Below are 27551 nucleotides of genomic sequence, written 5' to 3'. Positions count from 1 at the left end.
AGGGAAAAATGTGTGTAGACTCTCTGCTGGCTACTTAGATGTAGTGCCTAATTTAAAAGCGAACTTTGAAGTTAGTGCCAAGTGGAGACACACCCAGAGAGTAGTTGGATAGATGCATACAAAGGGTCTTGCAATCTGTTGGGAGTAATTGCCACTGAAGGCAAATTTTACTCTTTTTAAAATAAATTGCACTTTCAAAAGCATGATTCCTGCTGACCTCTTCAGAAGTCCTAGGCATGCATCTGTGGGCAGAGTTCAGCCCACTGACACAAAACTGACTTCTGTCAGGAAGCAGCCAGTGTCACACTTATAATTCTCTTATACAGCTGCTCTGAAGTTCCAAGGACACCGTACACGAGTGGAAAAATCCTTTGGCCTTCCTGGCACCAGCCAAAGGGCAGGCGATTATGACAGTTCCCAAGAGTCCCCGGAGAAGAAGGTGGTTTGCCAACTCCAGAGTACACAGGCTGAAGATGTGGTAGGACACAACGTGGCTTCTGGCACAGTTCAAGCTTCCCATTGTGCTGTCTGACGAGATACCACCATTTAAAAAGGAAGGAACTATAGGGCTGAAAGCCAATAGAGGCTGTTTTCACATCATTATTTGGTCTCTCCAAAGAGAACATGGCTAACACCTGCATGTTCTAAACCAGGGTATGGAAGAACAGATCGCTGATGGCACAATAATGCCGTATCGTTGCATGGCAGAGATGCCACAGGTCTGGCACGTCTAGTCACCCAGATCACAATATGCTGCCCTACCTTGTTGCATACTAAGGATATCAAGTGGCAGAGGGATGGAATAGAATAGCTCGTTCATTATTCACCATGCTGTATACCTTCAAACTATTGGTATTTCAGCTCACTTACCATCTGCAGGGCCTCTCCGCGCTTTCAGGCGCAAGAACAGGACTATGATACACAAGTTTGCCTCTTCACAATGCTTCATCCCATGAGCTGCCCTCAGCAGCAGTGCAGAATTACACCCAGGCAATTCCTGTGCACAGCACTTCTGCAGCAGAATTGAAACAGACCCGGGACACAAGAGTTTCATTCTGCTCCTGTCAGCATCATTGAGCAAATGTTCCTGTGAAGAAGCAGCAGTTCAGATGCAGCTCTTAAGCTGGGGGATTACTGCACTGCCAGATGGTAAGGGAGAACACGAAATTCCCGAGATCATACGGGGAATTCAAAGCCCCCAGTCCTCTGCTGGGACCTACAAATACCTACTAGTGGCAACATCAACTAATGACTTGATTTTGCCATCAAGAAAAGCCTGCAGTTGATCAGCTTTGTCTATGTCCCGGGCAGCTACAGGGAAAGCACAGCAGCTGGACACAAACAACAAGAGCCACACTGGGCCTCCAGGCCATCATTCTTGCATGCCAAAATTAACTCCCGGTTTAAGGAGCGTCAGGAGGCGACAGAGATATAACCATGGCTTCTGAAATTCAAATTGCGCTCAGCTTCTGATTGTCCAGTGTTTGGGACGGCCTTCCCCTTGCATGCCAGTATGGAAGGGTATATCTACACGGCAGCTAGACAACCAGGGCTGGCCCCTGCCTGCTGCCTTAAGTTCATATAGCTTGATCTGCAGTGCTGTTTCACTGCTGGGCTGACGTCCAGGCTCAGGCTGACCTAAAGGCTCTCAGACCCTGCAAAGCAGGAGAGCGCTATCGCTCCAGCCAGCTCCAGGAAACAGCACCACAGCCACAGGCCCTCCTTTGAACTCTGGACACACTCAGAGTTCTTCCCAAACAGAAGGGCCGTGTGCATTTCCTAAAGTGTATGAAATGGAAAATTTCTTGGTTGATAATTCCCTCTTTTGCTAGGAGCAAATTATTTTCCCGCAATGGCAGATAATCTTCACTGAGATATCCAGGCCCCAGAAGCCAAGAAAAGACTCCAATTAGCAAAGCATGGAAAACAGCACTAGGACAACACACAGAGATGTGTCAGAAAAATAAATTACTTGTGTTTGGTGGCATCCTCTTCGTCATCTTCTCTAAACTGCTTATTCTCGGGTTCACCACTGTCCTTGTTCTGCAAAACAAAAAAGTTTGTCAAGCGTCTACTTCCCAGAATTATGTCCACTCACAAAAGGACAGAGGGGCACTATGGCCACATTGAAGAGGATACAGGACATATGCAACCACATATGCTTCTGGCAGCTGGAGCTTTCGGAAAACGGGAAGCAAGAGGTCTTAGCTAATAGCCATTAACATATCTGTCCTCCATGACCTGACCTACATCTTTTCTTAACTCAGTTGTACTTTTGGCCAACACAACAGCCCACAGCAACAAGTTCCACAGGCTGATGTGTTCTGTGAAGCACTTTTTGTTTGTTTTAAACCTGATGCCTGTTAATTTTATTGGGTAACCCAGTTCTTGTGCTAGCTGAAAGGGTGAAAAATGCTTCCTTATTCACTTTCTCCACACGAGTCTGATTTTATAGATCTCTACCATATCCTCACCCCACCCTAATCTTTTTGTCTAAGCTGAACAGTCCCTGTCCTCTTATTCTTTCCTTGTCTGGAACCTTTTCCATATGCCTAATCATTTCTGTTGCCTTTCTCTGCACCTTTTCCAATTAAAATATAGGTTTTGAATGGGGCGACCAGAGTTGCAGGAAGTATTCAAGGTGGGAGATTATCACAGATTTATATGGCACTATGATAATTTCAGTTGCATTACCTATCCTTTTCTTAATGGTTCCTACATTGTTAACTTTGTCTACCACTGCACAGTGAGGCTATGCTTGCAGAGAAATAGCCACAGTGACTCCAAGACCTTTCTTGAGTGATAACAGCTCGTTTAAACCTCATCATTTTGTACATGTAGTTGGAATTATTTTTAACAAGGTGCATTATTTTAAATTTATCTACCCTGACTTTTATCTGTCATTTTGCCACCCAGTTTTGCGAGATCCCTTTGTAACTCTTCACAGTCAGCTTTGGACTTAACTATCTTGAGTAACTTTGCATGATCTGCAACTTTTGACACATCACTGTTTACCACCTTTTCTTGCTCGTGTATGAATACACTCAACAGCATTGGGTCCCAGAAGATCCTTGGGGGATTCTTCCACTTACCTCCTTCCTTTGTGATAGCTGATTATTTATTCATACCCGGGGTCTCCTATTTTATAACCAGTCACTGATCAATGAGAGGCCCTTCCTTACCAGCCAGCAAATCTGTACAGCATCTCTGGAAACTTTTTTTTAAAAAACAGCAAGATGCATTGCTTTAGCCACCCTCTGGGTCAGCTGGTACAAAGTTTGATTCAAGTAGTAGATTGTGCACCATAGTGAGTAGTTTTGCCATTTCCTATTTGAGTTCCTTCAGAGTTACTATGTGAATTCTGGTAAAATATGGTCCTGGCGACTTCGTTCCACAATCTCCTGACACCTCACACTGGGACAGTTCCTCAGACCGGCCAACTAAAAAATATGGCTCAGGTGTGGGGATCTCCCCCATGCCTTCTGCAGTGAAGAACGATGCAAAGAATTTACTTCGCTTTTCCACAACAGCCTTGTCTTCCTTGAGTGCTCCCTTAAGCATCTCCATCATCCAGGGGCCCACTGAATGTAGATGGTTTCCTGTTTCTGATGTACTTAAATAATGTTCTGCTGTTTGTTTCTGTGTCCTAATCTATTTGCTCTTCACATTCTTTCTTGGTCTGTTTTGTTATACTTTTACACTTGACTTACCAGAGCTTATTCTAACTCAACAGAATTTGACTTCCAATTTTTAAAAGATGCCTTTTTGCCTCTAAACCACCTCTTTCGCTCTGCTGTTTAGCCATGGTGGCCTTTTTTTTTTTTTTTTTTGTGAGGTGGTCCTCATGCTCTTTGGGGTATGGAAGTATACATTTTGTTTGATTTCCATCATGGTGTTTTTAAATAGTCTCCACGTGTTGCAGAAATTTTATCCTGTTATAGATCTTTTTAATTTCCATTTAACTAGCTTCTTCTTTGTTGCATAGTTCTCTTTTTTGAAGTTAAACGCTACTGTGGTGGGTTTCTTTAAGATCCTTGTAGGGAGAAAATGCTAATTTTAATTACATTATGACAGCTATTACCAAGTGGTTCAGCCACCTCTTGAACCAGATCCTATGCCTTATTTATGATGAAATCAAGAACTGCGGCTCTCAATGTAGGTTCGAGGATTAGCTGCTCCAAGCCATAGTCATTAATTCTGTCTAAAAATTCTACCCCTGCATTGCTTCCTGAGGTGACATATGGCATGTCAACATAAAGACAAGTAGAAATCCCCAATTATTATTGCATTTTCTGCCTTTGTAGCCTTTCTAATCTCCTGAGGCATTTCACAGCCATTGTCACCATTTTGGCATGGTGGTCGGTTGTATATTTCCACCACTATATTCTTATTATTTAAATATGGACTCTCTAGAGAGCGAGAAAAAGATTAAGATTCCATGGCACAGTTTGATTAGTTTAAGATTTTTTATTTGTGACTTTCTCCTTTCTTTCATGTATAATGACACTCCCTCACCAGCATGACCTATTCTGTCATTCCTGTATACTTTGTACCCCAGTATCACCACGTTCCATTGATTAGTCTCATCTCACCAAGTTTTCATGACACTTATTACGTTAATATCCTCATTTAATGCCAGGAATGCTAGTTCACCCATCTAATATTTAGACTTCTAGCAATTTGACTATAAGCACTCTTACAGTGTGTTGAGATTTCATTGTTTGCCTTCATGTCATACTTCAGTCAAATTTTCTTACGTTTGAGTGTTCCTGTTGACTTCCTTACCCGTACTTTACTAAATTCCTTCCTATTCTCTTTACGAGGATACAGAATTTCCCCTTTAATAAATCCATTCCTCAGGGATCTCTCCACCCAAGCTGTGTGCTCCTCCATACCTGTCAGCTTTCCCGCAATGCTTAGCTCAAAAAAACCTCTACAAACATTTTCATTTTACATGCCAGCTGTCTGGTTCCTTTCTGGCCTAGGCAGAGCTCTGCCAGTCCCAGAAGGTTCCTCAGTCCCTAAAAAACATAAAACCTTCCTCCCTACACCATCATCTCACCACATGTTGAGATCCTGCAGTTCTCCCTGTTGTCTTGGCTCTGAAAGAGCAAAAAATAGAGTAGGTCTTAAACAAATATCTTAAAATTTAGGTTTTTCTCTCCTCAGAGAAATTAACTCTGATTCCTGCTTGGTAATAATGGCTATTAAACAAGATTTCAGGTTTCATTAGCAGGAACATTCAAACCTAGTGCTAATGTTTCCAGAGTCAGCCTGCAAAGCCAAAAAATGCTGAGAAGCACAACTTATTTCTGAAACTCAAATAGGTAAGAAACAGTCATGGCTTTACAGTGAATTGTTCTGTTATCACTTAATTTTTCACAGAAGGGCCTTTGTACACTCTTTTTCTAATAGCACCCCATAGTTGCTTTATCAATAGACCAATGTGTGGATCATACTTCCTTTTGCCACTGCAGGGAGAATTCCTTTAATTTCCCTCAATTCCATTTCCAGCGACCATACAAATGATAAATAAGAGCTTTTTGTGTTCACTTGAACAGTTTACCAATACGCTAGCTGAGAAAAGCAAGGTTCCCAGTTAGGTCCTGAGATAGGTTCAACCTGTATTAACTGACTGTGCCAGACGAGAGCATTTGCCAGGCGACAGGGGGTTAATATTTTCTAGCACATTACCAATACTTCCAAGAGCCCAGTAAGCAGTGGAAGACATGTAGGGGTAAATTACAGCTAAATAACAGCACAGAACACCGAGAGCCAGGACTGGTGGCTGTAAACAAACTTTATGGGACCAGAGGAAACTTGGATACCCATGATAAGTAACTGTCCAGCTAACTAAAATCATGCCAGATTACAGAGTTTGCTGGACAAGAGAGTTCCGGATTACAGAGGTTCAGAGGTTACAGAGGGAGAGGCTCACATGTTTCTAGCAAATATAAACACAGGCCAAACCTCCCTGGTCTGGCACTTTGGAATCTGCCTAGTCCCAAAACAGGGAATCTGCCTAACCAGGGAAGGTCAATGACAGCCCCTTTGCTACTGCAGAGGGGCTGGCGCTGATGAAATGTGGAGAGGGGTATGCTCCACCGCTTCTTCCCCTGAGCACCTCCTGTTCCCATTCCTCCCCCATCCTCCCACTTCCAAAGCTCTGGGCACGTGGGTGATCAGCATCAGGCCCCCAGCTTTCTCCCCACAGTGCCACAGGCCCAGAGCACCCAAGGGTGCTACACCACAGAAGTTGCTGCAGGAAGGAAGCCTGCATTATAGAGTTTCAACCTGCATTAAGCTCTCAGTTTCTTAACATGTGGCTGATTCATAATGCTCCCAGTCACTTTCACACTGGAGCATGTTGCAAGATTGGCAACAAGAGGACTGGCTATTTAGTAATGCCTCAGAAGGTGGGCGTTGAAGACACTTCATATTTATTCCTCCACCCACCTGCCAACCCCACAAGACTGGAGCTTCATGACTCTGCTTCAGGAAAATGAAACATTGGATCAGTGCAACAGAAAAGCCCTGTAAACGGCTGTAGCCCCATAGAGTGAGTGTCCACAAGGAGAGTGGAGAAGAGTGAACATTTGCTCGCAGCAGAGAGTGATGTAAATCAATACTTGACCTCAGCCTCTCCCCAGAGAAGATAGGATGCACTGCCTATAATGTCAATAATCATCATCTTTACTTGCGAACAGCACCCTGTGGGCACAATATGGCTCTTTACACAGACTCCCCCCAACAGAAAATCATGTCACAGATGCAGAAGAAGCTGGGACCTTCCTACACAACAGCTTAGGACAGGGGTCAACAGCCTTTCTGAGGCAGAGTGCTGAGATCTGACCTTTTGACCCAGTGGCAGGGACACTTTTTAAAGTCACCAATAGTCCTGTTTACAACAGCTTCATTAGTAAATAAATGGAGATGCAGAGCTTTACCGGTGAGGTGGCAATTGGTAGCATTAGCTGGTTTTTCTTAATCCACAGGTGGCATGGCTTTGAACAAGCTCCTGGCTGCAGCGGGGAGGAGGTATGGGGCTGAGCCTTGCATGCTGATGAAAATCAGCTCACATGCCACTCTGCACATGTGCTGGGGGTTGCTGACCCCGGCTTAGGACATGACTTATGAGCAGATGTTGAGGGAATGGATCTTATTTAGTCTGCCGAAGAGAAGAGTGAGGTGGGATTTGATAGCAGCCTTCAACTTCCTGAAGGGAAGTTCCAAAGAGGATAGAGCCAGGCTCTTGTCCATGGTGGCAGATTACAGATCAAGAAGCAATGGTCTCAAGTTGCAGAGGGAGACATCTAGGATGGGTATTAGGAAAAGCTGCTTGACTAGAAGGGTGGCAAAGCACTAGAATGGGTTACCTAGGGAGATGGTGGAATACACATCCTTAGAGTTTTCTAAGGCACAACTTAACAAAGCCCTGGCAGGGGTGATTTAATTGGGGTTGGCCCTGCTTTGAGCAGAGGGCTGAACTAGGTCACTGCCCGAGGTATCTTCCAACCCTGATTTTCTACGATTCTACAATAAGGTGAAACACCAGCAGAGTCAGGAATTCTAAGAGTCTTCCACATTTCTGAAGGTGTTAGCAGCTGTCCTTGCAAACTTCAGCATTTGTTTCTGCTTACGTACTAGCAGGAACTGCTTAATCAGTGTTTCTAGTTAGCACTGCTGGAGTCTGCTGCAGACTACGGGAACCTGTAGGCAAGTTCTCCTTTGAGCTCCTTCAGCAGGGATAAGATGCACAGTAAGACAGAACCTGTATGGAGGACAGAGAGTATATGGCTATGGTGACCGACCAGTTACAGACTAAGAGCCAAAATAGCTGGATAGCGTGCAAAGAGCCATGTATTATATATTTATTATATTATTAAATTATACATATAATATTAAATATCTATTTTATAGATAGAGACAGATAAAAATATGTAATACACGGCTCAATCCCCTTCCCCTCCTCCAGAGTCAGGCACCCCCAGCTCCCTGCTCTAACCCAATCCCCATCCCTCCCTCCAGGGCCCAGTATCGCCAAGTCCCTCCCCCAATCTAACGCAATGCCTGGACTCACCAGAGCCATCACCACCACTGCTGCCATGTGCTTCCCCCTCAAGGCACTGGGTTGCGTGCGCAGAGAGGCAATGAGCACTTCCGGCGTATGGCTCTAAGCAGGAGTCACATTCCGTTGCTCAAAGAGCCGCGGGTTGGCCACCCCTGGTCCACTAACACCCCGTCTCTACTTACGCTACATTGATGACATCTTCATCATCTGGACCCATGGGAAGGAGACTCTGGAGGAATTCCACCAGGACTTCCACCCCAACATCAACCTCAGCCTGGAACAGTCCACACAGGAGATCCACTTCCTGGACACCACGGTGCTAATACGCGATGGCCACATCAATACCACCCTGTACCGTAAACCCACTGACCGCTACGCCTACCTTCATGCCTCCAGCTTCCATCCCAGACACACCACACAGTCCATGGTCTACAGTCAAGCACTAAGATATAACCGCATTTGCTCCAACCCCTCTGACAGAGACAAACACCTACAGGATCCCTACCAAGCATTCTTGAAACTGCAATACCCGCCTGAGGAAGTAAAAAAACAGATCAACAGAGCCAGATGTGTGCCACGAAGCCTCTTACTACAGGACAAGCCCAAGAGAGAAACCAACAGAACACCACTAGCCATCACCTACAGTCCTCAGCTAAAACCTCTACAGCGCATCATCAGGGATTTACAATGATCCCCCACTTTCCCAGGCCTTAGGAGGCAGACCAGTCCTTGCCCACAGACAGCCTGCCAACCTGAAGCAAATCCTAACCAGCAACTATACACCGCACCACAGTCACTCTAGCTCAAGGACCCATCCATGCAACAAACCTCGTTGCCAGCTCTGCCCACATATCTACACCAGCAACACCATTACAGGACCTAACCAGATCAGCCACACCATGGTGGGTTCATTCAGCTGCACATCTACCAATATAATTTATGCCATCATGTGCCAGCAATGCCCCTCTACTATGTACATCGGACAAACAGGACAGTCTCTACGGAAAAGAATAAATGCACAGATATCAGAAATGGCAATATACAAAAACCCATAGGAGAGCACTTCAATCTCCCGGGCCACACAGTAGCAGACTTAAAAGTAGACATCCTACAGCAAAGAAATTTCAAGACCAGACTCCAAAGAGAAATTGCTGAGCTACAATTCATCTGCAAACTCAACACCCTCAGCTCAGGATTAAACTAAGACTGTGTATGGCTGGCTAAATACAAAAGCAGCTTCCCCTTCCTTGGTGTTCACACCTCCAGATCAACTGCTAGTAGTAAGCCTCATCATTCCTGACTGAGCTAAGCTTGTTATCCCCAGCTTTGCTCTGGCTTATTTATACCTGGCCCTGCAGGTTTCCATGACCAGCATCTGATGAAGTGAGTCTTTGCTCATGAAAGCTCATGCTCAAAACTTTTCTGTTAGTCTATAAGGTGCCACAGGACCCTTCGTTGCTGTTACAGATCCAGACTAACACAGCTACCGCTCTGATCCCTGGTATACCGTGATCATACTTAGCCTATCTGAGTACCTCAAAAGTGTGTGGGGTGGGTGGCAATAGACCCATTCTATAGGAAAGGAAACTATGGCACAGAAAACCCAGGGCCACACAGCAGTGAGTTGGAGCGAGGCGCAGAACACGTCTCTTCACTCCCACCAGCGCTATGCTGCAATCACCAGACCACAATGTCCTTATCATTTACTGAGACTGGGAAAGAGGCTCTCCATTGTGCCATTTTAGCCGAGCCTTTCGTTCAATTTAGTTTTTGCAGCCGCCTGTCCTTCCCAGCATACTGCGGGTTTCACTGACCATCTGGGATTCCTAGCTGAACACATGCATTTTCTAACACAGCCATCATATAATTAATACAGGAAAATTCATTATAGATCTATTGTCTGCTCCTTCCCCACTCTGCCTTCCCATCAACTTCTTCCTTGGCAAGCTGTCTTCCACCATCATCTTCTGCAGATGGTCTCCGCTGCTGTTCAGTGGCCATGTACAATACCGGGACTTTCATTTCTCAAGCTCCAGGAGAGGAAACGTTTCTCTTCACAACACTGCATTGCCAAGCTTTTGGCTTCTATTTCTAATAAAAGCTCCACATTTCAAATGCTTCAGCTGTTCTCCTCCTCCGAGGTGGTCAGGTTCCACAGGTCTGCAGATCAATAAGTCAACTGCAGGCTCTACACCTAGCGAGCCTCCCAACTTTATTTTATTGTATTTAAATTAAAAGCAGAAGGGGAGGTTGAAAATAATGGTTGTATTACTCTGCGCCTGGCTCTAGTACATCCTCTTTCTGATGTGCCCTGTGGGCAGAGTCCAACAATGCTGGTTATTAGCAGCAATAAGTCACAGCACTGTAAGCAGCTGTACAGCTATAGTCTACAAATCTACATGCTAGCTGCCTGCAAATGAAAGTCTATCCCATACCTCAGTCTGCTGGGAACAGCCAGCCTTTGGATGAACTGCCAGTGAACGAGTTACTCAGTTTCTCTCTCTTTGCGCTGCTCATTTATAATCCAGGCGTTATTTAGGTCTCCAACATTGCAATCCTCATCCATTGCTCCTGGCGTAAAGCCATCAAAACGAAAATGACTTTTGGGTGGATAAAGGAGGGAGTTAAAGCAAAGAGGTTTGAGATAAAAAAAGACCATTTTACCAAAATGCTACTGGGGACTTAAGACTACTTCCTGTTAAGGGCACAACCCCTCCTACCACAAGGCTGACACTGACATTCAAAAGCGGATTAGACAAACTGGAGGATTGGGCTAAAAGAAATCTGATGAGGTTCAAAAAGGACAATGGCAAAGTCCTGCACTCAGCACAGAAGAGTCCCATGCATGGCTATCGGCTGGAGACCAAATAGCTAACTAAGCAGCAGTTCTACAGAAAAAGACTGACAGATTATAGTGAACGAAAAGCTGGACATGTATCAACAGCGTGCCCTTGCTGCCAAGAAGGCTAATGGCATAATAGGCTAAATTAATAGGAGCATTATTGCCGTCTATTCAGCACTGGTGAGGCCGCATATGGAAGATCGCATCCATTTCGCCCTCCCATCCCCCAACTACAGAAAGGCTGGGGGAAAATTGGTAAGAGGACAGTGAAGGGCAACAAAAACAAGTAAGTGTCTGGGGCACATGACTTTTGAGGAGAGCCTGAGGGAACTAGGCTTATTTAGTTTGCAGAAGAGATGAGTTGAGGGGGGATTTGTTAGCAGCCTCCAACTCCCTGAAGGGGGTTCCAAAGAGGATGGAGCCAGGCTGTTCTCAGTGGTGACAGATGGCTGAATGAGAAGCAATGGTCTCAAGTTGCAGTGAGAGAGATCTACATTGGATATCAGGAAAAACTGTTTCACTAGGAGGGTGGTGAAGCACTGGAATGTGCTACTGAGGGAGGTGTTAGAATCTACATCCTTAGAGGTGTTTAAAGCCAGTCTTGACAAAGCCCTGCCTGGGATGATTTAGTTGGGGTTGGTCCTGCTTTGAACGGTGGTTTTGACTAGATGACCTCCTAAGGTCTCTTCCAACCCTGATCCATGGCTAGCATCCCGACGCTATGCAATGCTAGTGGTAAAGAGTCACAAAGAACAAACTGGTGATAGTCCAAGTTAGTAACAATATATAGGCAGACACATAAGATTTCAGAACCTGGGCCTTGCAAGTACCTTTGCTGCAAACTGGGGTACAACCAGCATCCCTGTGTTATCTTCTTATTCTCTTAGCAAGTGCCAGGTGGTGATAAAGATACATTTGGCCGTAGAGCACTGAGTAAATGCCAGATGGAGACACTGCAGAAAAACACGCATTGTGGGTGTAGCCAAATGTCAGCAAGACACCGCCGCTTTTCTTCCAACTTCCGAGCCATCGCTGTCTCAGCGCTCACCCTTTGCACCCAAAGGCCTTTCCAGACTCTGGATTATTGGCAGCATCCAAAGGTCTATATCTCTGTTGCACCATCAGTGCTACAAATGCCTACAGCATTTATGGGGAAACCACCAGTTTACGGGCTACAGCAGCTTCCTGAATTCAAGCATGAACGGTATGGGAGAGTAAGCCTTGCTGGTCAGCAGGAGGTAATGTTAGCACAGGAAGTATTTCAGCCTCCTTGTTTTTTCCCTTTATATAGTTTAGTATGACACCCGAGGTCACGCACCATGCAACATGGGTATTTATCCTTCTCAGCTGATCAGCAGGCTGAATCCAGTCCTACAGGGCACATCAGTGATTTGTGTGTTTATCGCCTCCCAAATGGATTAACATCTCACCCTAAAACTGAGGGACGGTGAAATCCACAAACCAGCTCCATTTAGTTCAGTGTACAGCTGTGCACCTGCGAAGCAGGGCTTCAGGCTAAGGACAACTTCTTGGACAAATACATATGCACATTCAAGGAGCTATTTCAATGAGGACTTGAGAACATAAGATAAAACTTTGGGTCTTGATCAGCAAACACATACTGCAACTCAAAAGCATCAGTTATTCATGCAGGTGCTGTGATTTTTTTTTTATTTTTAACAAACCAAGGAAATTAAGCGCTCTCAGACTTTGTTAACACAGACTTAACCCAGTGGTGCCTCATGCCCTTCATAGAATCATAGAAGAGTAGGACTGGAAGGGACCTCGAGAGGCCATTGAGTCCAGCCCCCTGCCCTCATGGCAGAACCAAGCACTTTCTAGACCATCCCTGAAAGCCATCTATCTAACCTCTTCTTAAATAGCTCCAGTGATGGAGATTCTACCACCTCCCTTGGCAATTCGTTCCAGTGTTTGATCACCCTGACAGTTAGGAACTTTTTCCTAATGTCCAACCTGAACCTCCCCTGCTGCAATTTCAGTCCATTGCCTCTTGTTCTATCCTCAGAGGCAAGGAAGAACAAGTTCCCTCCCTCTGCCTTATGACACCCTTTTAGATACCTGAAAACTGCTATCATGTCCCCCCTCAATCTTCTCTTTTCCAAACTAAACAAGCCCAATTCTTTCAGCCTTTCTTCATAGGTCATGTTCTCTAGACCTTTGATCATTCTCGTTGCTGTCCTCTGGACCCTCTCCAGTTTCTTCACATCCTTCCTGAACTGCGGTGCCCAGAACTGGACGCAATACTCCAGCTGAGGCCTAACCAGCGCAGAGTAGAGCGGGAGAATGACTTCTCGTGTCTTGTTCACAACACACCTGTTAATGCACCCTAGAATCATGTTTGCTTTTTTCGCAACAGCATCACACTCTTGACTCATATTTAACTTGTGGTCCACTATAACCCCTAGATCCCTTTCTGTTGTACTCCTTCCTAGGCAGTCCCTTTCCCATTCTGTATGTGTGACACTGATTGTTCCTTCCTAAGTGGAGCACTTTGCATTTGTCCTTATTAAACTTCATCCTGTTTACCTCAGCCCATTTCTCCAGTTTATCCAGATCCTTCTGAATTATGACCCTATCCTCCAAAGAAGTTGCAACCCCTCCCAGCTTGGTATCATCTGCAAACTTAATAAGTGTACTTTCTATGTCAATATCTAAATCGTTAATGAAGATATTGAACAGAACCGGTCCTAAAACAGACCCCTGCGGAACCCCACTAGTTATACTTTTCCAGCAGGATTGAAAACCATTCATAACGACTCTCTGGGTATGGTTACCCAGCCAGTTGTTCACCCACCTTATAGTAGCCCCATCTAAGTTGTATTTGCGTAGTTTATTGATAAGTATGTTATGTGAGACCGTGTCAAATGCTTTACTGAAGTCTAGGTATACCACATCCACCGCTTCTCCCTTATCCACAAGGCTCGTTATTCTATCAAAGAAAGCTATTAGATTGGTTTGACATGATCTGTTTTTAACAAAACCATGCTGGCTGTTCCCTATCACAGGGAATGTGAAGCTTATCTAACTTTAAGTCTCTAAAAACTGTGAGATACAAAGTTAGCAGACAAGCCGGCTTTTCAATGCAACCTTAACTCTGCCCCATCCCAGCCTCTTTGAGCTTGGTGTGGTTCAGCGGGCCTGCTGATGTGGGGCGGGGGGCAGATGCACAGGGGCCCAGCATTTAAAAGGGGCCCAGAGCTCTGGCCCCTTTGAAGTGCCAGTAGGTAGTAGTTTGCTGCTCCACGCAGCTGTCAGGAAAGGGGGCTGGGCAGCGTCACAATCTGGGCAGTGCTAAGGGTTGATTGTCCAAGGCCCCGCCCCTTCAACCTTTAGCCCCACTTCTGAGAGCACAGAGCCAGGACCCCATCCCAGCTTGCCCTGGGGCCCGAGGTGGTTGTCAGCCCTGCTGGTGCTTCAGAAAGGGTTGTACAAATCAGTGTTTCTCAACCTTTTTTTTTTTAATAATGTACCCCTTTTTCAAAAAAAAATTTTTAAGTACCCCCAGACTTCTCTCACATACCCCTAAGGGCACACATACCATTGGCTGAGAAACACGGTCCTAAGGTAACTTGAGGTCTTGAAACAAGTGCCATTCAATCTTCCCAGATTACTCTACCCTCTTCTGGAGTCAGATTTGGTTTTGCATACCACCAAGTTAGACCTCACTTAAAAACTACCTACTTATACAATCATGCAAAAACTTCTGAAAACTTGCTGACTTTCTACTTATTATCAAACAAAGGAACTGGAATGGAAATATAGTACTTACATTTCAGTGTAAGGCATGTGAAGCAGTAGAAACAAGTCATTGTCTGAATGAATGTTTAAATTGTACTGATTTTACTAGTGTTTTTATGTAGCCTGTTGTAAAACTAGGCCAACATCTAGATGAGCTGATGTACCCCCAAGGTTACTAGTACCCCTGGTTGAGAAACACTGGTATAAATATTAAACAACCAAAAAACAGTGGCAGGTTCTGCATTTCTTGTCATCTTCAAATCAAGACTGGATGCCTTAGTGTAAGGTGCTTTAGTCAATCAAAAGCTACTACTCTCAACAGCAGAGTAACTAGGGCTGTTTTTACACAGGCCACTTCCTTCAGAAGTGGCATGCTAATACACAGAGAGAAAGATGCTAATGAGGTGCGGATGCAAATTCCCCCCACCTCATTAGCATAATGTCACATGATTTGGAGTCTGGAAGACCGTTCTTCTGGACTCCAAAATGCCATGTAGAAGCGGGGCACCGGGGGGCGGGGGGGCTTTCTTCTGAAGGCCCCTTCTTCCCAAAAATTCTTCCAAATCACGTGACATTATGCTAATGAGGTGGGGGGAATTTGCATCCACACCTCATTACCATCTTTCACTCCATGTATTAGCATGTCACTTCCAAGGAAGTGGCCTATGTGGAAACGGCCAAGGTGAAATTCTCTGGCCTGTGATATATAAGAGGCCAAGCGACATGATCTAAAGGTCTCTGGTATTAAAACATATGTATGTATAACATGGAGCTTTGAGGAAGGACTAAGCATGTCATTTTTATTATTCCACAGATCTGAATTCTAGAACTTCCAGCAGCATTCACCATGTTAGCTGGCACTATACTGAAAAGTAGAGGGACTACCTGGAACAGCTTAACAAAAGATGTTGTGAAGGCCAGGACTTTACCAGGGTTTTAAAAAGAGGTAGGTAAATTCATGATGGATAGGGCCATCAATGGCTATTAGCCAAGGTGGGCAGGGATTTTGCCAAAACCTTGGAATGGGTGACGGGATGAATTCGCTCTTTTGTTCATTCCCTCTGGGGCATGTGGCATTGGCCACTGTAGGAAGACAGGATACTGGGCTAGATGGACTTTTGGTCTGACCTAGCATGGCCGTTCTTACGTTCTGTCTGCCTCGGTGATATGAGAAGAGGACCATGTGTACCCTGAAAACAAGTATGCCTCATTTCAGGGCTGAATGTCATAGGCTGCCTCACTAGAGATTCATAAGAGGATGTCGTCTTGCCATAGGAACGAGCAGCTTTCTGGTGGCACACTTTAAGCGAAGGCACTGTCTCAGAAGATCTGACAACAATTTAGCAGGACTGGGGTAGTTTCCATGGAGTTTGACTGCAGGCCAGCGTTTGCTACACCCGACCTAACCCCAAGTTTTGCTTTAGCAAAGAGAAGGTGTTACAATTAGACTGCACCCTGCAGTGCGTGTGTGAACTGTTCCCAGAGCTTTCTGTAGCGTCTGTGAGGGCAGAATGTTTGTTACTGCCCTGGTGGGGCTTTGCTTTCAGCAGGCAGAAGTAAGGCTGTACTGAAGGAGATGTCATGTACTTTGTATTTCCTGGTTTTCAGAAACGGTCACTCTCCACATTCGGGGCGGACACAAAACACCACTGGGTTGTCTTACCTCTGTGTTAACAACAGTTCTGGGGCGCTTACTTCTCTTAGTGCCAAGAATGGAAAACCTGAGAGGACTGTTAAGTGCTATCTACTTTATATCACTGGTAGCAGAGTTTCCATTAGCGACCACAGGAATTTTTACATAATTACCAAAGGATCAAACTGCTTTAAGTCCCCAACTGGGTAGTTAAATGAATAAAGCAGCTCAGAAAAAAGCTTCATTTTAATACCTACAGAAGCAAGCCAGCGTAGCATAATGATTCATAAATATATATTTGGAACTGAAAGATTCATTGATACTTTGTGACAACCATTATTTAGAAACAATTTGTTCATACCCACCCTACTTATTAGAGTATAAAAACATGATTATGTTGCATTCCTGGTGCTTATTCCTTATCGAAGCCATAAACCCTGTTCAGTCACAGTTGGCTGCTATGGAAATGATTCAATCACACCCAGAACACTGTGACTTCACGTGAGCAACAATCAGGAGGAGCAGAATAGATTCTGAAAACTAAAAACAATGAAAAGTCCTGTGGCGCCTTATAGGTTAACAGATTTATTGGAGCATAAGCTTTCACACGCAAGAACTTACTTTGTCAGAAATACTAAACATCCTGTTTTCACATCAATGCCTCCAAAATCCTAGGCAAATAACTACAGGCACGAATTCTTATACTTCCTATCTAATCAACATGACCATATTTATCATTCATGTATAAATACCTTTTACCATCGCAATAACTTTCCCGAATTGACAGTTTTGTTATTTTAAATGTACTTGTATTATCTGAATGTCATTACCTAAGTATTTTCTTTCAAAAACTACTGCAGCTGACAGTACAGGTGCTATCACAAATGAAATTACTGACATAGAAGTTCTACGGAAACCAAACCTATACAAAGAGCTTAATGTTTTTATTTAATAGCTATAGCTGAAGAGACCAGGATCCAGTCATATGAGCTTTCAATTAGCTTAAACTAGATGAAAAAATAAACTGAAGAGGCAGAAACAAGCCATTTTTGAGACAGACAGAAATAAACAAAAATGAAGATTTAAAATTGGGGTCCTTCTAATATTATTTCAATATATTAGTGAACGTTTTACTAATGTTCCAGAAACATTATCCTTTACCTGCCAAGAGAATGAATACTAGGACAAATCAAAGTCAGAAAGGGGCAGATGATGTAAACGGGAGTATAATGGTTCAAATTTAACTGCGCAGAGGCGATACTCTCTGCAATAAATTTAGACTTTGGTACAATGGATAATTTGAGAACTAATCCACAACTTTAATTCCAAACTTGCATTGCTATCTTAAGCAAAGTAGAGGTTGTTTTTGTTTTATTTTAAATAATTTAAAAATTTTGAGGCACGCTTTTCCAAATGTCAACCCTCCAGGCCCAGTTATTAAGGGCCCACTAAAGTCCCTAAGTGCATTCGATGCAAACTCTATCACAGATCCCTTTCCCAGCAAGTGATTTGTATAGATGTCACCTGTATTGCTCAATGCTGGTATATTCTGATATTAGAAGGTGGCATTTCCTTCAAATGTGTTGAGAGGGGATTTTCATTAATTGAATCTCTTTGGCAGGTGTTTCTTTATTACTGCAAAAGTGCACCCAGGCGGTGATTCTTCTCATCTTGGCATTCAAAAAGGTTCAGAAAAGGGAAACAAAAATGATTAGAGGTTAAGAACAGGTAGCATGTGAAGAGATATTAAAAAGACTGGGACATTTCAGCTTAAAAAATAAGAAACTAAGGAGGGGATATGACAGAGGTCTATAAAATCATGACAGTTATGGAGAAATTTATTTACAACAAAAGCCCAGTTAGCTGGCACTCAGAAAACTGGCACATTTGCCTACCATCCAGGTGGGCATGGGACATACAGGGTACCCGCTGCTCAGCTGGGGGAAAGGGAGGGCTCAGTGGGGCCGACTGGCCACTTCCCAAGTGAGGGTAATGGGGGAGGGCAGAGTGGATCCAGCTGTCAACTTCAGCTCAAATAACCGTCACATTTCATCATCCAGCCTTTCCCAGTTCCCTAGGGATGCCAGATAATAAGGCTTGTCCTGTACTTGTTCCCTTAACATAAGAGCTAGAGGCCGCCAAATGAAATTAATAGGCAGCAGGTTTAAAACAAACAAAAGAAAATATTTCTTCACCCAGCAGTCAACCTGTGGAATTCCTTGCCAGAGGATGTTGTGAAGACCAGGAGTTTAACAGGTTCAAAAAAAGAACCAGATAAATTCATGGAGGATAGGTCTATCGATACTCATTAGCCAGGATGGGTAAGGATGGCATCCTTAACCTCTGTTTATCAGAGGGTGGAAATGAGTGACACGGGATTGATCACTTGAAGATTCTCTGTTATTTTCACTACTTCTGGGGCATCTGGCGTTGGCCACTGTCAGAAGACAGGATATTGGGCTAGATGGACCTTTGATCTGAAACAGTGTGGCCATTCTTACATTCTTAACATCTTCAGAAGAGAGCACAATCCCTTAGTGAAACAACCTTGTTCAGGTCGACACAGACCGCTATTGAGGAGTGCAATGCACCCTGCACAGCATGAGCCAGCAGGGAACCTCATCTTTGCTGTTAGGAAAAGGCTCTCACATAGACACAGACGCCAATTTTCAATAGCGTCAAAAATAAGTTTCTAATACTTGAAAGGCAAATTGGTGTTTGTCTTGCACCTCAGTCTGGGAAAAAAACCCAAGAAGTCCTGTGGCACCTTAGAGACTAACAGATATTTTGGAGCATAAGCTTGTGTGGGCAAAAACCTCTCTATCACGGCTAATGCCTTAAATAAAACATGCATCCATATAGCACTACCTAATATTTTTGCCATCTACGGACAACAGAAAACTATCCTGTATCCCATCACATATAACCTGGCACACAGAAACAATCATTTATGCAGTTAGGAACCTGCATTAGCTCTCTTAAAATATAAAGCTGTAAGAGTTCCTGAAATACATTGATTCCAGTATAGTAGGACTGCAGCCAGTAGACAGTAACATGTTCCTACATCTGAGCATTCAATAGGGGGCACTGGAGCACAGACACCATGTGAGGACAAAACTAAAGTAACTTCTTATATAGACCGGTGTTTTTTAAACTATGTTCTGTGAACAACTCGCAGGTGTGCCTTCAGCGTTTGGAAAAATATATATTTTCTGTGATTAAAACCAGATGCAATGGTTACTTCTTCCTTGCTATGATACCAGTTTAAGTTACTTCATTTTGTTTTTGATGTATATGCTGTTGTTTTGGGTAGGGGAGGGTTGGTATGACTTAAGAAAATTTTCCTGGGTGTTCCGTTTAAAAATATTAATGTTTGGTGATCTGTAGTCTCAAAAAGTTTAAGGAACCCTGGTGGAGCCAGTTAAGACTTATCTTTTGAGTATGACAAAGTAATAGCTTACCAGAGGCATTCCTTCAATATGTCTTTAAATGTTGATTAGTAAGAGAGAAAGCTGTGCTAGTCTATATACTATCAAAACAAAAAAGCAGTAAAGTAGCACTTTAAAGACTAACAAAATAATTTATTAGGTGAGCTTTTGTGGGACAGACAAAGACCTGAAGAAGTGGGTCTGTCCCACGAAAGCTCACCTAATAAATTAGTTAGTCTTTAAAGTGCACTGCTTTAAAGTGCTACTTTAAAGACTAACTAATTTATTAGGTGAGCTTTCGTGGGACAGACCCACTTCTTCAGGTCTTTGTCTGTCCCACAAAAGCTCACCTAATAAATTATTTTGTTAGTCTTTAAAGTGCTACTTTACTGCTTTTTTGTTTTGATATGTCTTTAAAGTGCTTCTTTTTTGGTTTGACACCATATAGACTAGCACGGCTTTCTCTGTGTTACTATTCAATATATGGTAACTAATTTACAGTACACATGAAGCTCCATCACAATGTCTGAACCTGTCAACAAAATTTATCATGTCCAGAAATAATCCTCAGAACTGTATTTTAAAGAAGTTAGAAACCATTTGCTTGCTCTGGCCCCAGATCACTTTTTATGGCACACTTCCTTTCTACAACCCAGAACAGAAACTTTCTTGCATTTAACACTCAACAAACAAGCAACAAGAAACTGTCAGTTATCCTGAAATCTTGGCAAATTTTACAAAGCCAAGACCATTTTTAAATCATTGTAGATAATAAAAACTGTTCTCTTTCCTAAAGTTGGAGGGAAACAACTAGCCAGCTTGTACAGTTTTATTAGCATTTCACCGAGACTGTTACCTTTACTGTCTTTAGACAAAAACGAAATGTCACAAACAAGACGGTTTCACTTCCCCATCAGGAGAAAAAACAAAATAAAAACAGGGAGGTTTGTTTTTACCTGTGAAGACCTGTTAGAGGTAAACATTTTAGCTAGAACCAAGCAGAAACTTCTCTACCTAGGTGACCTTTCCCCACCCCACCCCTGAATTTACAAAACAGGTTAGTTTCAAACTATACAAGGCAAGTTTCACAGCTTTGCACACATTAATTAAGCATTGCTACATGGGTGCAAGACAAATCTAATTCTGCATTTCTGGAGCTGATGATTAACCTATTTTCTGGCGTTTCTTTTTTCCTTCATAAATTAAACAAAAAAGCCTGTTGAAAGGCAGTGCCAGTCAGCCATGCAAGAACAGGAGTCTACTGCCCCAGCTACTCAGCCAGAACTTTTTCTTCACCCGAAGAACATTTCGGGAGAAACCTGTTTGTTAACAAAAGAGAGTTAAGATTTTCTCATTTTGTCATTATTTACAAGTGATTGAGTTTTGAAGCAATACAGGGAATAAACAAACTTGAAAGCCAGCAATTAGAATCATGTAATAGTTACGTAGCTAAAATGTATCTCAACTCACTAATACGTTGGTCGGCAAAACTAAGGTCAGTCGGGGGTGTGAAAATAAACACACCCTGAGTTACACACATTTCACCAACAAAAATGCTGGTGTAGATGGTGCTACGTTGTCAATGCTACCTTACTGACTGAATATCGGAGGGGTAGCCATGTTAGTCTGGATCTGTAACAGCAACGAAGGGTCCTGTGGCACCTTATAGACTAACAGAAAAGTTTTGAGCATGAGCTTTCATGAGCAAAGACTCACTTCGTCAGATGCTGGTCTTGGAAATCTGCCAGGTATAAATAAGCCAGAGCAAAGCTGGGGATAACAAGCTTAGCTCAGTCAGCAAGGGTGAGGCTTACTACCAGCAGTTGATCTGGAGGTGTGAACACCAAGGGAGGGGAAGCCGCTTCTGTATTTAGCCAGCCATTCGCAGTCTTTGTTTAAGCCAGAGCTGAGGGCATTGAATTTGCAGATGAACTGTAGCTCAGAAATTTCTCTTTGGAGTCTGGTCTTGAAATTTCTTTGCTGCAGGATAGCTACTTTTAAGTCTGCTACTGTGTGGCCTGGGAGATTGAAGTGCTCTCCTATGGGTTTTTGTATATTGCCATTTTTGATATCTGATTTATGTGCGTTTATTCTTTTCTGTAGAGACTGTCCAGTTTGTCCAATGTATATAGCAGAGGGGCATTGTTGGCACATGATGGCATAAATTATATTGGTAGATGTGCAGCTGAATGAACCCACCACGGTGTGGCTGGTCTGGTTAGGTCCTGTAATGGTGTTGCTGGTGTAGACATGTGGGCAGAGCTGGCAACGAGGTTTGTTGCATGGATGGGTCCCTGAATTAGAGTGATTGTGGTCCAGTGTATAGTTGCTGGTTAGGATTTGCTTCAGGTTGGCAGGTTGTCTGTGGGCAAGGACTGGTCTGCCTCCCAAGGCCTGGGAAAGTGGGGGATCATTGTCCAGGATGGGTTGTAAATCCCTGATGATGCGCTGTAGAGGTTTTAGCTGAGGACTGTAGGTGATGGCTAGTGGTGTTCTGTTGGTTTCTCTCTTGGGCTTGTCCTGTAGCAAGAGGCTTCATGGCACACTTACTGACTAAAGAAACCCAGGTTTAGGTGAAGGGTCTCAGCTCTGAGCTACTTCAGTAATTTCCACAAAATGGGAGGACAGTTTCCACATTGTGTAAGTATTAGGGAAGATCTGAATGCAGCTTTGTTCTAAATGAACTAGTGCATGTTCAGTTTGAAAAGAAATAACTAGTTAATAAGATAGGGATAAATCCAAAAAAAAAAAAAAATGCACACGCACAGGCGGAACCTCTGATGGCGGCAAGGTCCATCAATGGCTATTAGCTAGGATGGGCATGGACGACATCCCTAGCCTCTGTTTGCAAGAGGCTGGAAATGGGCGACAGGGAATTGATCACTTGATGATTACCTGTTCTGTTCATTCCTTCTGGAGCACCTGGCATTGGCCACTGTCGGACGACAGAATACTGAGCTAGATGGGCCTATGATCTGACCCTGCGTGGCTGTTCTTATATTCTCTCTAATCCAGCACCCTGCAACATCCATAACCCGTCATGATTTTAGTTAGCCGGACAACCACGTATCATGGGTGTGGCCAAGTTTCCCACAGTCTCATGAAGTTTGTTTCCAGCTACCAGTCCTGGCTCTCAATGTTCTGTGCTGTTCTTCAGCTGTAATTTACCCCAAATGTCTTCTAAGAGCCCAGTAAGCAGTGGAAGTGTCAGTAATGCTGCTAGACAATACTGACCTCCCCTGGGCCAGTAAATTCTCTCATTCAGTGCCAGTCAAATCGCAAGGGTGACAGACAAGAGAGGTTCAACCTGTATGTGTGTATATTTTTTATTTATATTTGGTCAAAATTCTTGGACCCGCCAAAGAATAGAGTTATAATAGGAAGGAATGTGGAATGGATTTATAGCTGTATTTTTAAAAATGTTAAAGCAGATGAGAAAAGAATCTAAATGTAAATTTTAGGAGGAAAAACTGGTAAATAGTATGTGTGTATTCTCAAAAGGAAGTGGCAGTAGATTTGATTGATTTCTCTAAAAGGCAGCCTTCAAAAAAAACAAAAACAAAAACAAAAAAAAGACCACCATTTTAAAGCATCTGACATATTATGAAGAATCCAGCTTCCATCCAGAGCAAATCTGTCAGGGGTTATTTTAAATTCTGGAATACCTAGGTTTTGCAGAGGATAATTTTGCCATCTGCTTACTGCTATCTTTTGGAGAGACTAGACTCAGGGTTGGCAACCAAAACATCAGGAAGAGCCATTTTTTCCAATTCGGTAAAAAACTCAATACTTCAAGAGCCGCAGTGCATGTGAATATGAGATGGTTCTTTAAAAATATTGTCAAACCGCACTTTAACTCCTATGTTAAGAACAGCGCACGCACAATGATTTGTAACGCGATTCTTGCTTACTGCAGGACATTCACAAGCTTTTCACATATTCTATTTCCTCACACTTTACGTGTGTGTGTGCTACTGTCTTCCTGACTTTCACTCCCAAACGGTCTCTCTCTCTGGAGGATGCTAGGGGGAGTTATCCAATGTTTAGAGATCACATATTGTTTGCTGTTGAGATCTGAGTTGTTCATTTTGGGGCTTTTAGATGTTCACCATTTATCAAAAACAATCAAGGGAGATTTGTTCTTCACTTTGCACTTACAGCATCAGAAGCCATAAAGAAGTCCTTAAAGAGCCACACGCAGCTCCAGAGCTGCAGGTTGCGGACCCCTGGACTAGAACCCGTGGAAGTTCTAAAGATCTGAAGAAGTGGGTCTGTCCCACAAAAGCTCATCACCTAATGAATCATTTTGTTAGCCTTTAAAGTGCTACGTGACTGCTGTTTTGTTTTCTCTGGATAAGGATTCAATCCCTTCTGTGCAATTCTTGTTTGTTGGTAGCTAGGCACAGATCAACCTTATTCAGAAGGAGAACGTTTTCTCTGTTGATACAGAGGTGCTGGCTAGTGGTCCAAGCATGGGACTCAAAGAAAGGAGCTTCACCACAAACACATTGTTTGACTTTGGGGAACTCATTTAGCGGCTGCATCTCTGTCTCCTCCTCTGTCAAATATTGACAATGCACCAGGCTAAGGGAGTGGGGAAGATGAAAGCTAAATTTGTATAAAGTACTTGAGATTGTCAGATTAAGAGCACTGTTGGTAGTGTATTAGTAGGCTACCCTATAAAATGCAACAGAAGAACATAATAGGAAAATATTATGGATTTTTGGCAGAACCTTACCGTGAAGCAATAAAAGCAACAGTACAGTTATAGCAAAGAAGAGACTTTTGTCATCAAGCTTCAATTTCAAACGCTTAAAAGACTTGTAAAACCCACCACCGAGAATCAGGGGACTCTGGGTCTGTGTTTGTTCATTCACATTAATTCCATCGCATGCCGTTCTCTGTATCAGTGTACCAGTTGCCATCAATAGGCTTAAAAGATCTCACTGCTCACTCTTCTAGATATCGGCCTTGTTTTACAACAGGCTACATAAAAAGCACTTGGCAAGTCAGTACAAACTCAAACTTCACACAACTTGCTGATACCACTTTATATGCTGAACACTGAAAAGTAAGTGAAGTAATTATGTTTCAACTGTTTTATTTCATCATGGTATGGTAAAAATAAGAATATGAACATTTTTTCGGTACTAATGTGCTGTAACACTTTAGCATTTTTAGAATTGATTTTCTAAGCAAGTCGGTTTTAGGTGAGGTGAAAAATGGACAAAACAGACCCCTGAAAAGTATACAATAGTTTGACTACCAATCTATAAATGCAACAAGAAGTCCTGTGGCTCCTTATAGACTAACAGATATTTTGCAGCATAAGCTTTCATGGGCAAAGACCCGCTTCATCAGATCTTGTTTTTGAAGAATCTATAAATGGGATTGCAACTTACTTACATCACAGGGATGTAATGAAATTAGTATTTACAAAGCGCTTTAAAAGCTTTAGCTCAAAGGAACCACAGACATGCAAAATATCATTTACTTAGAGTAGTTCTTTTTTAATTTGTATGTTAGCTCTTTAGGCAGCTTGTGCTGTGTTTGAACTCTTGGGATATGGTCTCGGAGAGTAGCCAAGTTAGCCTGTAGCACCTAAAAGACTAATACATTTATTTGTTAAATTTGTTAGTTTATTAGTCTTTAAGGTGCTAAAGAACTGCTAGTTTCTGAGACTATGGACCTTTGCTTAACTGTCAAAGGAATGCTTTGGGAGACGTGCTGAGTCTTGAAAGGATTAACTACTATAAACACTATGCCTGCAAATAGCAGTATCTAAATTGACAAGCAGGATAGAACAGCTAAGTAATATTTCTACATAGATTAGATGACTAACCATTTTTCACTGCAAATTATCCAGTTGTACATTGCTGGTGAAATAATTTTGTCTGCAGGTTCCACATCTAAACACTTAAGCTTTGCAGGAAGAGCATATTATTTTCTTAATAAAGCCGAAATAGAAAGAGCTTTGGCTAGCCCTGAAGTGTACATTTTTGTCTCCATGTAATTCAACTTTACTATGCTGTGTTGTTACCACAGCAACTATTTTCTCAGTCACTTTGTTCTCTGCTTTCAGGAACACAAGCTGCTGCTACAATCCTCTTTCTAAAATAAAACTGAGGAGAAAAACACATTTGAAGAAGGCACACTGCCAGTAACCAGGCTATGCCCTTCTCTTCAATGGAGAGAGATCCCAGGTCAGAGCTTCGGTTGGTTTAGTTAGAGTTTTCAACTACTGATTTGCTGCCTGTTTAGAACTGCAGTGAGCGAGACAGAATAAAGTGGCTACAGAAAGAGATCACAGCTGGCAGCTGTCACAGCACCTGGAAACCTCCTGCATCACTTTACTGTTTAATATTTTCTAGACAAAAACAAGACAGCACCTTGACGGTTAGGTGCTAGGATCATGTTTCTACCACGTGTTCTCTCGCATTCTTGCATTACTTGCACAGAGCTGGGAATTTGGTTCCACTGGCTGTACCACCATGCCCATCACCATGGGTAAGAGTAGCTGACAAAAGGCACAAAAGTTCCTGCTACCATCTACCCACTTTTATATCAAATCTCCGACTGCGACACTAGCATCAACTCCTCCTGGACTGCAGCTGGGAGATTTCCCCACCCAGTAAACCAGCTTCTTCTGCCTTGAACAGGTTCTGCACATGGTGTTTGTTTGCTGTACACAATATGCACTCCAGAATTCAGACAGCTCTATAACAACAGTTTGCCGCTGGCTCTAAGAGGGCTGGATGGGAGCAATCTTGGTGCACAAATAAGAAAAAGCTATATTTGGAACATCCCTGCCCAAGAAGTATTTATTTATAACACACTATTCTGTTGTGTCAGCAATACATAGCATTTACACAGCATTTTCCAAACAACTATACCCTCAGTAACTGGGGAAAAAACACATTCTCATCTCTGTTTTACAGATGGGGAAACTGGAGCTGGGCAGTTTGCATAAGGCCATGCGACAAGCCAGAGCTGGAATCTGAACCCAACAATTCCTGGCTTACATGCATAGCTCACAAGATCACATTTCTCAAGACTTACAATATTATGAATATTTTGTTTTATATCCCCTCACACCCACTCAATTGAAAACTGAATCGGATGCTGGAGATGGAAAGGACTCATAGGTTACCTAGTCTTCATGCTGCCAGTGCAGAATTGTTCCTTTTTTCACTATTAGCTACTGTCATGATACAGTAGAAGCTGTATTATCTGTCACCCCCAGGGAACTGGGGATGCTGGATAATCAAAAGTAATGGATTTTGGAGCAGGGCCACTGGCCTCACTCTTCTGGCTCTGCTGCCACTACCTCCAACCAAACATCGGGCTCCATGGCCATCAACTGCAGCCCTGGCCAGGCAGCTGGCCTTGACTCCGCTGCTGCGGGACAATAGCCAGCACCCCACCCAGGCAGCCAGCCCCAAGATCGCAGTCCCAAGCAGGCAGCTGGCCCTGCAGACAGCTGGCCCCCGGTCCCACTGCCATTGGCCAGAAAGCCAGGCACATAGCCCTGTCTGGGCCATCAGCCCTGGCCCCACTGCTGCTGGCACCAGCTGCACAACTGGCCCCATGGCCACAGACCATGGTAGGGCAGCCAACTGCCCAGGTCTCAGGGCAACCAGCCCTGCTTCGCCGGAGCAAGTGCCAGTTAATTGAGCTTGCCAGTTATGTAAATTCTGGATAACCCAGCTTTTACTGTATGTTTAAAACTAGGCTGGTCAAATAACTGGGCTTCCACCATTCTCTTGGAAGAGAATTCCACAGCCAGGGAGAGGTGATTAGATACCAAAGCAACACACC

At 43.4% G+C, this 27551-nt stretch overlaps 1 protein-coding gene across 1 annotated transcript in view; it reads right to left on the bottom strand.

Annotated features, from left to right (window-relative positions):
• Positions 1-27551, bottom strand: part of CCDC12 (coiled-coil domain containing 12) — a 77737-nt gene that overhangs the window by 37646 nt on the left and 12540 nt on the right. The window contains exon 2 of the mRNA XM_074986350.1: positions 1973-2043. Coding sequence (XP_074842451.1) covers positions 1973-2043 — 71 coding nt within the window. The remainder of the gene's footprint in view (positions 1-1972; positions 2044-27551) is intronic.

The sequence above is a fragment of the Carettochelys insculpta genome, chromosome 2 (assembly GCF_033958435.1).
Source record: "Carettochelys insculpta isolate YL-2023 chromosome 2, ASM3395843v1, whole genome shotgun sequence".
NCBI lineage: Eukaryota > Metazoa > Chordata > Testudines > Carettochelyidae > Carettochelys > Carettochelys insculpta.
The sequence above is the reverse complement of the archived record's forward strand: the minus strand, read 5'-3'. Positions and strand labels throughout refer to the sequence as shown.